We start from the raw sequence: 13,702 nt of genomic DNA, 5'->3' as shown, positions 1-13,702 counted from the left end.
GTAGAGTGGCTTATCAGTCTTTGGCTTATTTCTCCAATACTTAGTTTCAGGGATAAGGAATCTATCATTAGTTTAATGCACATAATCACAGACAGAAGTTTAGGAAATATTCTCTACCTTAAGTAACTCAGAGATCCATCTGGGAAGGGCCCTCTTAAGTATTCCACTCATCACATGAGCGATGCTCAATAAATGCTTGTTTCATCTCCAGACTACTGGACTTTCCTGGTGGCTCAGATGGTAAAGTGTCTGCCTACAATGCAGGAGACCCAGGTTTGATCCCTGGGTTAGAACAATCCCCTGGAGAAGGAAATGGCAACCCACTCCAGTACTCTTGCCTGGAGAAATCCATGGATGGAGGAGCCTGGTGGGCTACAGTCCATGGGACCACAAAAAGTTGGACACGACTGAGCGACTTCACTTTCACTTTAATGGCCAAGATTCATTCCAGAGACTGGAGTTGTCCTTAATTATGCAGATAATACTAGATAAATAGTAGAGAGATCATATCTATAGAGATTGAGAAATGGCTAGAGCCTCTTGCTGAATTGAAGAAAGAAAAGATAATTACTAGAAATGCTGCATACTTCTCATCTCTCTGACCTTTTCTGAAATGATGGAGCATGTAACTGAACAAAATATTTATAGAGCATTATTTATAAAAGTGAAAAATTCAGGAACAACAGGAATGTCTAAAGCTGGGGAAATCATTAGCAGACAACTATTATGAAGTCTTTAAAACGATGACTGTGCAAAATCTGCATGCCTATCTAAAGACAGTAAAGAAATATGAAGAAATAAAAATAGTTTCTGAGATGGGATACTTGAGCTTAAGAGTGAAATTTAAATTAGTTTCTTTTTTATGACATTCTAAGCTGTTTCTGTTATAAATACTGAAGATTTAGCCTTTATCTCTCTCCCACACTTGCACAAATCTTTTGAAAGATAGACAGCCAGAAAATCTTAACTCCAAAATAGCAGAACAGAAAGCACAAGCAGGTTGTTTGGGCTTGTTTGAGGTTTGTCTGCATCCTCTGAACTGTGGGTAGAATGGTATTTTTTTCTGACTTCTTTCTTTCCTCAGCTTCACTCTTAGTATAAAGTAAAATTATTATTTAATGGTTCTACCACATAAAGAGAAATACTATCATTGTTTCTACCCAGAAGTCTGCTAGCTTGGTCAGTTGACAGGAGAAATTCCTCAGGTTACTTGGAATGGACACTGGATCCTTGGTTCTCCCCCTTCTCTCTCTCTCCCCCAGGCACCAGCGTTCTCTTCTTTCAGCTACAGAGATGTTCTGGCCATTCTTGGCCCTTTACTCTTCCATATACATTTTAGAAGCATTTTATCATGTTCCACGCAAACTCTGTTGAGATATTTATTGGAATCACAATGAATTTGCAGATCAATCTGAGAAGAACAGATTTCTTTATAATATTCTCTGAAGGGGTTTTGAAGATCTTTCAGTATATTTACTCTTAGAGACTCTATTTTCTCTGAAAAAAATGTATTTTAGAAAATTTGTATTTTATAGTTGCTTGCTGCTGGTATATAGAAATTCAAGTGACTGGTAATCTTATATTTATAACTAGCTATAATAATTTCTAACAATTTATATGTATATCCATTTGAGTTTGTCATTTTCAAACAATGGTATTTTTCTCTCCTCTGTTCCAATCCTTGTACCTCAATGTCCTTTTTTCTTTGTTGTATTGGCTGGAATCTCCAATACCATATTGAATAAAATTATTGATAGTGGGTTTTCTTATATATTTTTTATTGATTTCAGAGGAACATTTCCAGAGTTTCCCCATTTTGGATGAGATTTGTCTAGGTATTTTTATAAAGCATGTAGTCTTTATTAGATTGAGGATTTTCTCTTAAAGAAATTATTTATTTGGGTGTACTGGGTCTTAGTTGTGGCATGTGAGATCTTTAGTTGCAGCATGTGGGATCTAGTTCCCTGACTGGGAATCAAACCCAGGGCCCCTGCATTGGGAGTGTGGAGTCATGACCACTGGACCACCAGGGAAGTCCCAAGGATTTTCTCTCCTTTATTCTCATCTCCTGTATTTATCATGACTGAGAATGGAGTTTATCAGAAAAAGATTTTTTATGTATCAATTGACATGGTATGTTTTTTTCATTTTAATTAGTTAATATGATTATTTGTATTTGTAGATTTTCTACTATTAAACTAGGTTGGCATACATGAGTTTAATTCATCTGAGCAATGTTGTGATTGCTTCTCACACACTCTTACATTAGATTTCCTAATATTAAAAAATTTTTCATCTGTATTCATGAATGGAACAGGGTTATAATTGCCCACTCTTGAAGTGTCTTTGTTGATTGGTATACCATGCCTATTCATCCATTCTCCTTTGGGTGTCTGTTTACTTCCAGAGTTTTGCTGCTGTAAGCATTCTTGTAATCTGTATGTGTGTGTGCTGACACTCACTTGTGTCCAATTCCCTGTGACCCTTTGAACTATAGCCTGCCAGGCTCTTCTGTCCATGGGATTCTCCAGGCAAGAGTACTGGAGTGGGTTGTTTTTTCCTTCTCCATATTCTTGTATCTGAATCCTGGCAACTACCGAGGAATATGATTGCTTTGTCTTAAGGTACAAGAACATTCCATTTGATGAACTAAAGGTAATATTTTGACATTTTCTATTGACTGCTTTTATGTTTGCCATCAGTTTTCTTAATATGCCAGAGACCACTTGTTATTTTTAAAAAATTATTAGTCTTTACTTTTTAGAACAGTTTCAATTTACAGAAAAATTGATCAGATAATACAGAGAATTCTCATATATACTCTGCACAAAATTTCTCCTATTAACATTAGTACAGTACATGTTTATAATTAATGCATCAATGTCAATATATTATTATTACCTGAAGTCCATAATGTATTCAGATTTCTTTAATTTTTTCCCTAATGACTTCCCAGTCAGATCCAGGATGTTGCAATACATTTGGTTGTTGTGTCTCCTCAGAATCCCGCTGGCTATGACGCTTTCTCAGACTGCCCTTGTTTTTAACTGCCTTGATAGTTTTGAAGAGTACTGGTCAGCTATGTTGCAGGATGTCCCTGTCCTCCTCTGTCTCTGGCAATTTTTTTTGCTTTGAGAATACTTTATCTGGTATTATTATAGTGATTTCTGCTTGCTTTTGATGAATATTTGTGTATCTTTTTCTGTCTTTTTACTTTCAATTTGTCTGTATTGTTATGTGAGGATACAGTGAGGAGGTAGAGCGCAAGCCGGAAAGAGGACTCCCATTAGGAACGGAACTGACTTGCACCTTGATCTTGAACTTTCCAGCTTCTAGCACTTGGAGAAATAAGTTTTGGTTGTTTAAGCCACCCAGTCTATGGTGTTTTGTTATGAAACCCTAAGTAGACTAACATAGTATGAATAGTGATTTTCTATTTAAACCTAGAAAATTTAAGTATTGTGTTATGAGATTCTGGATCTCATTTAAATCTCCTGTTTAGCTGGGTTAAGAGTGCGTGTGTGTATGTGTGTGTGTGTGTGTGTGTGTGTGACACTGTTGTAGCAAGAATAGGGGAGTGGTACCATCCCATTACTTCCAGGTGGGGATAGAAATGGAAGTTCCCCATCCAGTCTCTATTGACACATGAGGTTGGGGGCTCCTCATTACTACAAGGTGGGAGTGGACCCCATGCGGTTTTCACTGATATCACAGTGGGGGAGGCAGCCTTACTACCTCCCAGCAAGATGAAAATCCCTGCTCCCTACTCAGCCTTCTTTGATATTACCCTGGCAGAAAGGATTGGGATACCTCACTACAAGTGAGAGTAGAAATCTACACTCCTCACCAGCCTTTGCCGACATGGGTGGTGGTGGGAGGTCACAGTTTCTTCTTTGGTGTTTGGCTAGGTGTAACTGTTATGGTAAAACAAGTTTTATCTTTCTACGCTGTTCCTTTCCTGGTTCCTTGAATAGAAAGAATGGACTTTTGTTGGGATTGTCATTTTGTCTGTGTCTGCTGGCATTTCTAAATTGCTGGACTCTTCAGCTCCTAGTCTGAAATACATAGGGCAAAAAGAAAATGTATGGAACTCTTTGTGCCATTCCTTAGGTCCCAAAGTCCCTATCTGGTCTGACTTCTTCCTTCCCTCTTTCAAAGTCTTATGTTTGCTTTATATATAACTTCTAGGGGTTTTAGTTGCAGTTAACAGAAAGACTAGGGGAAAGTACACCTTACTCCAAATTCCTGGAAGTGTAATTCCCATATATTGAAATTTTAATTTCAATTATTTTAAGCCTCTATTTCTAGAAAGTCTACTTTTTTCTTATTCATGTATGCTTTATAATTCTTTATAGTTTCTTATTTCCTATACATAGTTTAAAAGACTTTCTGCTGTTTAAGTTTATAGAATATGGTATTATATAAACTCTGATAATTCTACTTTGGGAATTTCTTATGCATCTATTTCTGCTGTCATTTCTGCAGGCTCTTGTCCATGGTACCTTATTTTTGTGTGTGAAAGTAAAAGAAAGTGAAGTCGCTCAGTCGTGTCCAACTCCTTGCGATCCTGTGGACTGTAGCCAGCCAGGCTCCTCTGTCCATGGGATTCTCCAGGCAAGAATACTGGAGTGGGTTGCCATTTCCTTCTCAGTTAATTATTTTTCACTGTGAGTCAATTGTTTTCCTTTGAATTGCATGTTAAACTTTTGTAAGGTTTTCTACTGAAATATAACTATAACTAACATCAGTAAAGTGCACAAATCTTAAGCTCACTGAATTCTTACTTATGTGTGCATGTGTGGAACTATCACCCAGATCGAGATATAGAATATTTCTAGCATCCCCAAAGATTCCTTCCACCTCTTCCCAATCAGTACCTACCCCTACAGTAACCAGTTTTCTGATCGCCATAACCATACTTTCATTTTGCCAGTTTTTGAATGTCATATACATGGGATCATATAATATGACCTTTTTATATGACTGGCTTATTTTACTTCACATCATGTCTTTGAGATTCATCCCTGTTTTTTGTGTATCAGTAGTTGATTAGTTCTCCCGATTGTTTAATGTCTCCTATATTTATATACATATATTTTAAAAAATATTTTATATGATTCCTTTGTCAGATATAAGTATTGCAAATATTTGCTCCCAATGTATAACTTGCCTTTTTACTCTCTTAATGGTAACTTTTGATGAACCAAAGTTATTAATTTTAATGAAATCCAATGTGTCAATCTTTTTTTAAAAAAGAAAGCTTTTCCATCTATATTTTCCTCTAGAAATCTTACTGCTTTGTTCTAAAATCCACATTTAAGTCTGTGATTTCTCCTAAATTAATTTTTGAATGTTGTGAAGAAAAAGTCAAAGTTCATTTTTTTTGACTTGGTTTTTCAATAAACCGATTTAATTACAAGACCTTTGGTAAATTTGAGTAGAGCCTTTGTCATAAACCCCACACATAAATATATGTGTGAGTCTATTTCTAGACTTTCTATTCAATTCTTTTGGTTGATTTGTTCTGTTTTTGTCGTTGCTGTTTTTCCCAGAGGAGCGATAAAAAGCTGTATAAAGGAAGAATGAATAAAGTCTTCCCACCTCCCCCTCTGAGGTAACCACCACGTCATTACTCTGGGAGGCATTTATCTTCCTTCCATGCTCTTACAAACATACGTGCTCATGCACAGTGTGCAGTTACAAACTTTTAATCACACAAGAACACGTTTACTTGCAAAGTGAACAGAGTAGAATCTAAACGTTTACGTACCAAACAATAATAACAGTAATGGTAATGTCAGGTAGGTAGAACAGGGAAAAGGAGTCCAAACTGGCGGTGGCTACAAGACAAAGAAGGGAAAAGCCAGTGAAAATGAAACAAAAGAAGGTCTGAGGACCAGAGTGAGGACCTCAGGTAAAACAAACAACACTCCTGGCTGGCCCAATTTACATAGGACAGGCCCAGAGAGAGATAAACATATAAATAGAGGAGCCAAAGCTAGCTCTGCCTGCACTTCCCACCCCCCTACCCCCCCCCCCAACCCCCCGCCTGCCGCGCTGGGGCGCTCTTCTCCTCGTGTCTTTAGATCCACGTGCCCTCACGCCTCGAAGATGGATTTTCCTGCTATCTTCTAAATAAAATAGAGCTGTAACACTGAGCTGTAACACTGATTTGTCTAAGAGCTATAACATGGTCCATTCGAGACCTGAGAGCTGTAACACTGTCTATCCAAGACCTGAGAGCTGTGACACGCCGAGGGGGCGTTAATGTCCGTCACTCCAAATCTTTGTTGTGACGAGACAAAGAATCGAGGAACATATACTCGTGTGACAGTAATAACTAATAGCACTTGCCATGCACCAGGTGCTCTTCTAAGTGTTTGACATTTGTTAATCCCTATAACAACCTTAAAGGAGAGACACAAACTTTTACTCCCACTTTACAGAAGATGAAACAGAGGCACAGGGAAGGTGGAACTTGTCCAGCACCACACAGTCAATACATAGTGGAGCTAGAATTCGAACACAAGTTCTCTGGTTCCGGAGTCCATGCTAGTAACCAAAAATGGTTAGAACATGTTATTTTACCTCTGTGAGTTACTACCTTATTTATCCCTTGCTCACTACCATGTGTTTTCCTATATTAGGGCCAAGTTCTTTTCAGCCTCCAGTCCTTTTCAGTCCAATCGACAATTTCTCCATATTCGCTGCTCGATTAATTGCTATTCAGTCTTTAACTGTCAGCCCAAATGTCCCTTCCCCAGGAAGCCTTCCCTGACTTCCTACATGAGGCTGGCTTCCTCTACAAAGATTTCGCAACTTCCAGTCTTATGCTTCTCCTCTTCAGCACTCAGTGTGTACTTAGTGACTTCTGGAATAAGTTTTTTAAGCAGCTGTCCTCCTTACCATCCCTCTTCCCCTCTATTGGAAGCCCGTCTTGTTCACCTTGAGGTGCCCAGAACAACTCCTGACCCACAGTAGGTGTGTTTGAGACTTGTCATGTAGCAGACCCACAGAGCAGACAGGTCAGGAGGCGTCACAGCCTGGAGACCCCTCTGTCTGTGGATTCGAATGTGGATGCAACGAAGGTTCTAGAATCATACAGATAGCCCCGAGCTACAATATTGACTCAGCAGGCTGTACAAAGTTGGACTATGACTCTCGCATTCTGAGATCTGCTTTCTCTCCTATGACATTGGGTTGATAATATTAGCTTACACATACAAGAGTGCCCGACACATAGTAGGTACTCAATAGATGAGTTACTTGAGTGTTTTGGGAAGAATTAAAAGTTAATTTTTACTTTTCTGTACCTCTGTCTTCTAACCTATAACATGAAATCTATAACATGAGATCTCATCTATCTGCTGGAATTATTGTGAGAATTCAAGAAGATAATTCATGCACTGCACAGAACCCAGTATCTGGCATAGAGCAAATGCTCAATAATGGTTAACTATGATTATTATGATGATTAAAGAAGGCTGAACTTTGGTGCTAGAGAATCTTGAGAGTCCTTTGGACAGCAAGGAGATCAAACCAGTCAATCCTATAAGAAATCAACCCTGAACTATTCACTGGAAGGACTAATGCTGAAGCTGAAGCTCCAATTCTTTGGACACCTGATGCAAAGAGACGACTCATTGGAAAAGACCATGATGCTGGGAAAGACTGAGGGTAGGAGGAAAAGAGAGTGACTGAGGATGAGATGGTTGGATAGCATCACTGACTTACGGACATAAGTTTGAGCAGACTCTGGGAGATGGTGAAGGACAGGGAAGCCTGGTGTGCTGCAGTTCATGGGGTCACAGAGTCGGATGCAACTGAGTGACTGAATGACAAGAAATGATTATTACTGCCATGAGTAAAGCACCTTCTGCTGTGTATATCTAGTGCGTATTCCTAGATAGATGCTGTCTAGTGTTTCTGACTTGGCCTGGGCCAGGTTCTGCCCAGTTTCTCCTAGATCAGTCCTGGCCCTCGGTGCTCTCCTAAATTCCAGAGTTGGCACTTCTTTGACCCCACCCCCTGGTCACCATCAGCTACTGTAGCTTCAGCCTTGGATCTTCCCCTACTCCGGGGTTGTCCTTCCTGATTCCATCTAATCCTTAAAAACACCTCTGTGCATTTCCTTGGGAGACCAGGAACACTGAAAACAGAGCAGAAGAAATAGATTTGGGAGGTAATTCCAGAAGGTAAGTCCAACAAGACTTTATGACCAATTAGATGTCCAGTGGGGGAGGGAAATGTCCACCTGAAAGTGAAGTCGCTCAGTTGTGTCCGACTCTTTGCGACCCCATGGACTGTAGCCCACCAGTCTCCTCCGTCCATGGGATTCTCCAGGCAAGAGTACTGGAGTGGGTTGCCATTTCCTTCTCCAGATGGCCAGATGTCCAGTGGGGAAGGGAAATGTCCACCTACTAAGACAATGATTCTCAGCTAGGGTGATTTCCCCCAACAGAGGACATCTGGCAATGTCTGGAGACATTTTTGGCTGTTCACTACTTGGTAGAGGGGGTGTCACTGCTTCTAGTGAGTAGAGAGCAGGGATGCTGCTAAATTCAGTGCCCAAGACAGCCCCCTGACAATAAAAGAATTATCTAAGCCTAAGTGTCAGTAGAAATACACTAGTCTAGGATGATTCTCAGAGTCCTACCAGGGCATTCAGCGCATCAAGAAAAGCTGAGAAAAACCTGCCACATGAGATCTCAGTACTGTGTAAAATTCAAGGCTCAGCTAAGTCTGAGGAAAACCCAACCCAGGACCTAACACAGCCTGTACGATTTTCTAAAATCACAGAAGGGGAAACATTATAATAGATCATTTATTTCTTCAACTTACACTATTTGTGATCCCAACATATATCCTTAATGCTGGTCCTAACAGTATATACAGTTATTAATCACATCAAAGGACTTAAACACAGAATATACATCAGGTTAGCTAGACATTCTCAAAGGATTATATAATCTTCTAGTTCAATTAGGAGATTTGAATTTCTATGTGGATAACAAAAGCAGTAACTAAGAACTAAGGAAAAGATTATGCTTTTCATGCTTCCTAATACTTGCCATAACAAAGGAAGTAGTCAGTCCCCCACCTGTTGTTTTTATATCTGTTCTCCACTGAAGAAAGGGTAAAACCAGGAAGCAGGTGAGGACTTCTGCTCAGCAGGAAGCAGCAGGACCAGGAGACCAGGAAAGAAAGGGGGAGAAATGCTTCAGAATGTCAGCCTCTCAAGATCTTTCCAGCCACACACATTGGTGAAAAATCCAAGCAGAGGGGCTCTTCGGTCCACTTCTCCTGACTCACAGCTGGAATCCCCTTTCACCTAACAGAAATTTCTGAGACACCCAGAAAGATCCCAGGAACATTGGCCTTTTGTTCTCTTGATTGGAAATTCAAACCCAAGAAAGTCTCAGTGTTGTGCTGTTAAGCCTGATGGATGACTTAGTCCCTTCCACTTCTAGCTATCAGTGTGTCAGGCTGCAAGTCCTCATCTCCAAGCCTGGGTGCTCCTTGGGACCCTGGGTACTGCTCCCTGTGAGAGAGCCCTTTTCTGATTGGTCCTGGAGCACCTCTGATATTGTGGGGGCCCCCTGCACTTGTCTCTCTTTATCCCTAACGGTATCTCTGATTCTGACCTCTTGGAAATTCTATTATTTGCAACAAATTCTTTCTCCGCCCAATAGGACTTTGTGAAGTATTTGTTATACTCACATGTTGTTTTTCTGACTCTCGTTGAAATCTGGCTTATTTACCAGTGTCTGGTGGTAATTATTTGATCTAACCAACTGGGTAGCATCTTTTTCTGCCGCCTTATTTATCAGGTCTCTGCTAAGATTTGATGTGAATTTTAAAAGCTTGTAAAAACTCCTTGCAAAGGCTCAAAGCTCCCTGGACTCACTCCGCAAGTTTCTGTTTTCTGTTTTTAGAATGCTTCTATTTTCTAAAGAAGTTTCAGAGTATACTTCTATAGAAATATCCTAGAGTCTAATCAGAACTTAAAATTCTCCACTTGTGAAGTCTCAGGGTCCAGTAAACTGGTTTCTGACCATACCCCTTAGTCTGTCCATCTTTCATTTTCTTCCTCCTAGTACACTTTGTTGACCTAAAACAGACTGCCAGATAATTCTCTAGCAAAGGTGGGTTTATTTAGGATGAGCAAAGAAGAGCAATTTGGTGTGTGCAACCATGGCAAGCCACGTGCAAGTCCTGCAGGACCAAGGAAGAACTCTTTTATAGAGACAACAAAGGCAGTTGGGATGCCTATAGAAAACAAATAGTCCACGGCTTTTTGTTGGTTGAGTCCTTACCAGGAAAGAAGACAGGTCTTTCTCCTTCCTGTGGGCCTCTGCCACTGTCACAGTGTGTGAAAGACCCCTTTATGGCCTCCCTCCCATGCTCATTCTCATTCAGCCGTGTCCAACTTTTTGTGATCCTATGTTCTGTAGCCTGCCAGGCTACTCTGTCCATGGGATTTTCCAGGCAGGAATAATGGAGTGGGTTGCCATTTCCTCCTCCAGGGGATCTTCCTGACCCAGGGATCAAACCCACATCTCCTGTGACTCCATACATTGGTAGATGGATTCTTAACCACTGAGCCACCTGGGAAGCCATGCTATGGCCTCCCAACTCTATTTAATTGAATTTCTGTTTGATTTTTCATAACCTCTTGGAGAACACCAGTTCCCCAGTCTCCCTAGATCTCCACAGCTACTGCCTCAGTTATCCACCTGGATGTTTTCCCAGATTACTATGACAGCCACACCACTCTGCCTGGACCAGCTCTTCCAACTGCCCTGACCCTTTCCTTTGCTGCACACTCCAGTTTTGTCCGTGACTCCTGCCCAGCATGTCTTTCTGACCCTCTGCACAGCAGAAAGGTTGGGAGCTTGGCTGGACTAGAAACTGTCTCAGCTGCTCTCTATTCTGGGATACCAGCCCACTCTTTCTTCTGCAGATGGTCGGTGGCCCCATTGTTCTCCGCTTTGGTGGCTTTGATAGCAGATCACCCCTTCTTCTATTTCATCATGGTCACACTGCTCCCACCTGGAACACAGCTACTGGAGAAACAGCTAAAATTGTTGTCATTTTTAAAAAATTTCAAGGTTAATATTTAAAATTTTTTTCAAGTCACTGTGTAGAAAAAATATGGAGCTTTGTGTAAGCTTGCACTCTATAATCACATCTCATGAGCTAATATTTTAATGACACCTCCTGGGTAATAATTAGCTCAGCTCCTTACTTGTCATCTGCAAAGTACAGTCACTGTTCCAAGCTCACCAGACTCTGTTTTCTCCTCTTTTGTTCCCCAGTAACTTAGATATTAATAGTGCTCATTTGGAAAATGCTTCTTCCACCCATGCTAAAAGTTCACCCTTGTACAGAATTTCCTAAGTCTTATTAGGTGTACTTTGGTTGCAAGAGCAGACTTAAGTACAGTAACAAAAAATTCGTCTAATTTTTCATTTAAATACATTGGATTCAGCCAGAAGAATCTGGCTAATTGGAGTATTTTGGTAAATAGCTTTTATTTTCTTCTTAAGAGCCTAGAATATAGATCCATACTCTGTTGGTTTCTTTTTATTTTTTTAAATTTCATTTTATTTTTGGCCACACCGCACAGCATGTGGGATCTTAGTTCCCTGACTAAGGATTGAACCCATGTCCCCTGCATTGAAAGTGCAGAGTGTTAGCCACTGGACCACCAGGGAAGTTCCCTCTTTTTATTTTAGAAGTATTTGTAAAACAAGGGGGAATGGAGAGTTAGCCAGCTCTGGCTTATCCATACATTGAGCTTTACTGACAGTCTTTTCAAAGCAAACTTTGACATTTCTTTTTTTTTTTTTTTTTTGATACAAACAGTCCCACAGCATTTATTGTCGTCTGGTAATAACATAAGGGTGAGCAGAACAATATGAATACACGTTTTAGAACTGCATCTCTAACAAAGGACACCTAAAAAACCCAATCGTTTGGTATTGCCAAACAATTTCTCACTTCATCTGTCACTTCTAGTTGGAGACACTTTGGAGCAGAGTAATGTTATCTCCTTTTAGCATGATCCGACCCAGTTGTTTTCTTGACTTTGTTTTAGAATGAATCTCTTCTGCATCATCTAATACGAGGTTCATATACTCATCAAAACCAATGATACAGCCCTCTATCCGCATATTCACTTGCTCATAAAGCCACACCTGAATCCGCGATCTATTTTGCAAGTATCTGAAGATGAGATTGATGGGCTGCACCATCACCTTCTGCACCTTCTGGCCCTGGCCCCGGTACGCCATGCTGGAAGCTCACAAGCACCACACCACTCCACACTCTCTCTCAGAAAAAACTTTGACATTTCTCAGTGATTTTAATTTTTGAATGTTGAGAGAATTCTGTAGGCTCATCTAAATGTCAAATTTTGATACGGTTATGCTCTGTCCCAAGAGCCCTATAATGCCTGAATCAGTGATGCTGCAGCGGGCACCATTACTCTAGGGGTCAACTGAAGGACAAAAGGAAAAATAGCTGGTATTATCTAAGCTTCAAAGAAGACTGGCTCATAGAGAACCAAAATTGCAGATTCTTATAAAAACTTCCTCTCTGCACTCTGTGCTTCTACTCTCCTACTAAGCAGACAGACTGAGGCCAAGGCTCCATTTGTCACATGACTTTCATAAGCTTTCATTCTTACCAGTAGGCCAAGGTGGCATTTTGTATCCCAGTGGTTAGCGTCAATTCAGAATCAGCATCTAAGGTATCTGCTGCTGCTGCTGCTAAGTCGCTTCAGTCGTGTCCGACTCTGTGCGACCCCATAGACGGCAGCCCACTAGGCTCCTCTGTCTAGCTCCCAAAAGTTTGGGGCATTTTCCTTCCCAATGTGTGGTTATTTTAGTAATTGGCTGCAGGTCTTTCTGTGGGGAGGCTTAGAGGAGAAGTTTATAATGTACACTTATGGCCATATTGCAGGGTCCTTCCTTAAAGGGACCCAGCCTTCCCTTCAGTCAAGGGCCTCTAGGCCTGTCCACAGCCTTTCTACCCCTGTAGCCTATTATGGTAATTCACCTACCTCGACTGTGAAGCAAAGAGCCACCACCTGGCCTCCACCAATCCAGAATCCTGTTAGTCTCAGTGAAATGGGAAAGCCCGGCTCTAAGGTGAGATCTCCCACTACCACTTTGGCAATGCTTTTCGCTGGTGCTTTCATTACTATGAATATCTTATACTGTGGGAAATGTAGCATCCTCTGGCCCTTCCCAGGGTATGGATAGGGTGGCTGGGGAAACTAACTGGACATTTAGGTCCACTCCACATTTCTTATCTCCCTGAAATTTTGGCCCTTCAATACCTTATTATCTGTAGGCCACCACTGAGTCCAAGCTTCAATAAACTAGCCAACCAAGCTGTTAAAGCTAACTGTGGGTACTCAAGTTAAATTCTGTTGCTTGAATCCATATAAATACACCCTTATTGTTAATTTGATGCCTATTCAAACTTACATTTCATCCTCTTCAGTCTAATGTACTTAGAATCTACTTCCTCCATGATATCCAGCTTTAATGAAACAGTCTCTACACATTCTGACCTACATACAGGCTAGCCACAAAAAGAAATAAATTTTAGAACTTTCAAAATAACATAGAGTATATTAGGATTTTGAAAAAAACTAAACTCCTGCTGGACAGGACACTTCTCTTTCGGCTCA

The 13,702-nt window shown here is 40.6% G+C and overlaps 1 protein-coding gene across 1 annotated transcript; it reads right to left on the bottom strand.

Annotated features, from left to right (window-relative positions):
• Positions 1-11,835: 11,835 nt before the first annotated feature.
• Positions 11,836-12,337, bottom strand: LOC138929755 (small nuclear ribonucleoprotein E). Its single transcript, XM_070289327.1, has one exon. The coding sequence runs from the start codon at positions 12,294-12,296 to the stop codon at positions 12,018-12,020; it is 279 nt and encodes a 92-aa protein (XP_070145428.1). The 5' UTR covers positions 12,297-12,337; the 3' UTR covers positions 11,836-12,017.
• Positions 12,338-13,702: the final 1,365 nt, after the last annotated feature.

The sequence above is a fragment of the Ovis canadensis genome, chromosome 15 (assembly GCF_042477335.2).
Source record: "Ovis canadensis isolate MfBH-ARS-UI-01 breed Bighorn chromosome 15, ARS-UI_OviCan_v2, whole genome shotgun sequence".
NCBI classification, from domain to species: domain Eukaryota; kingdom Metazoa; phylum Chordata; class Mammalia; order Artiodactyla; family Bovidae; genus Ovis; species Ovis canadensis.
This window is presented reverse-complemented; position numbering and strand designations above follow the sequence as displayed.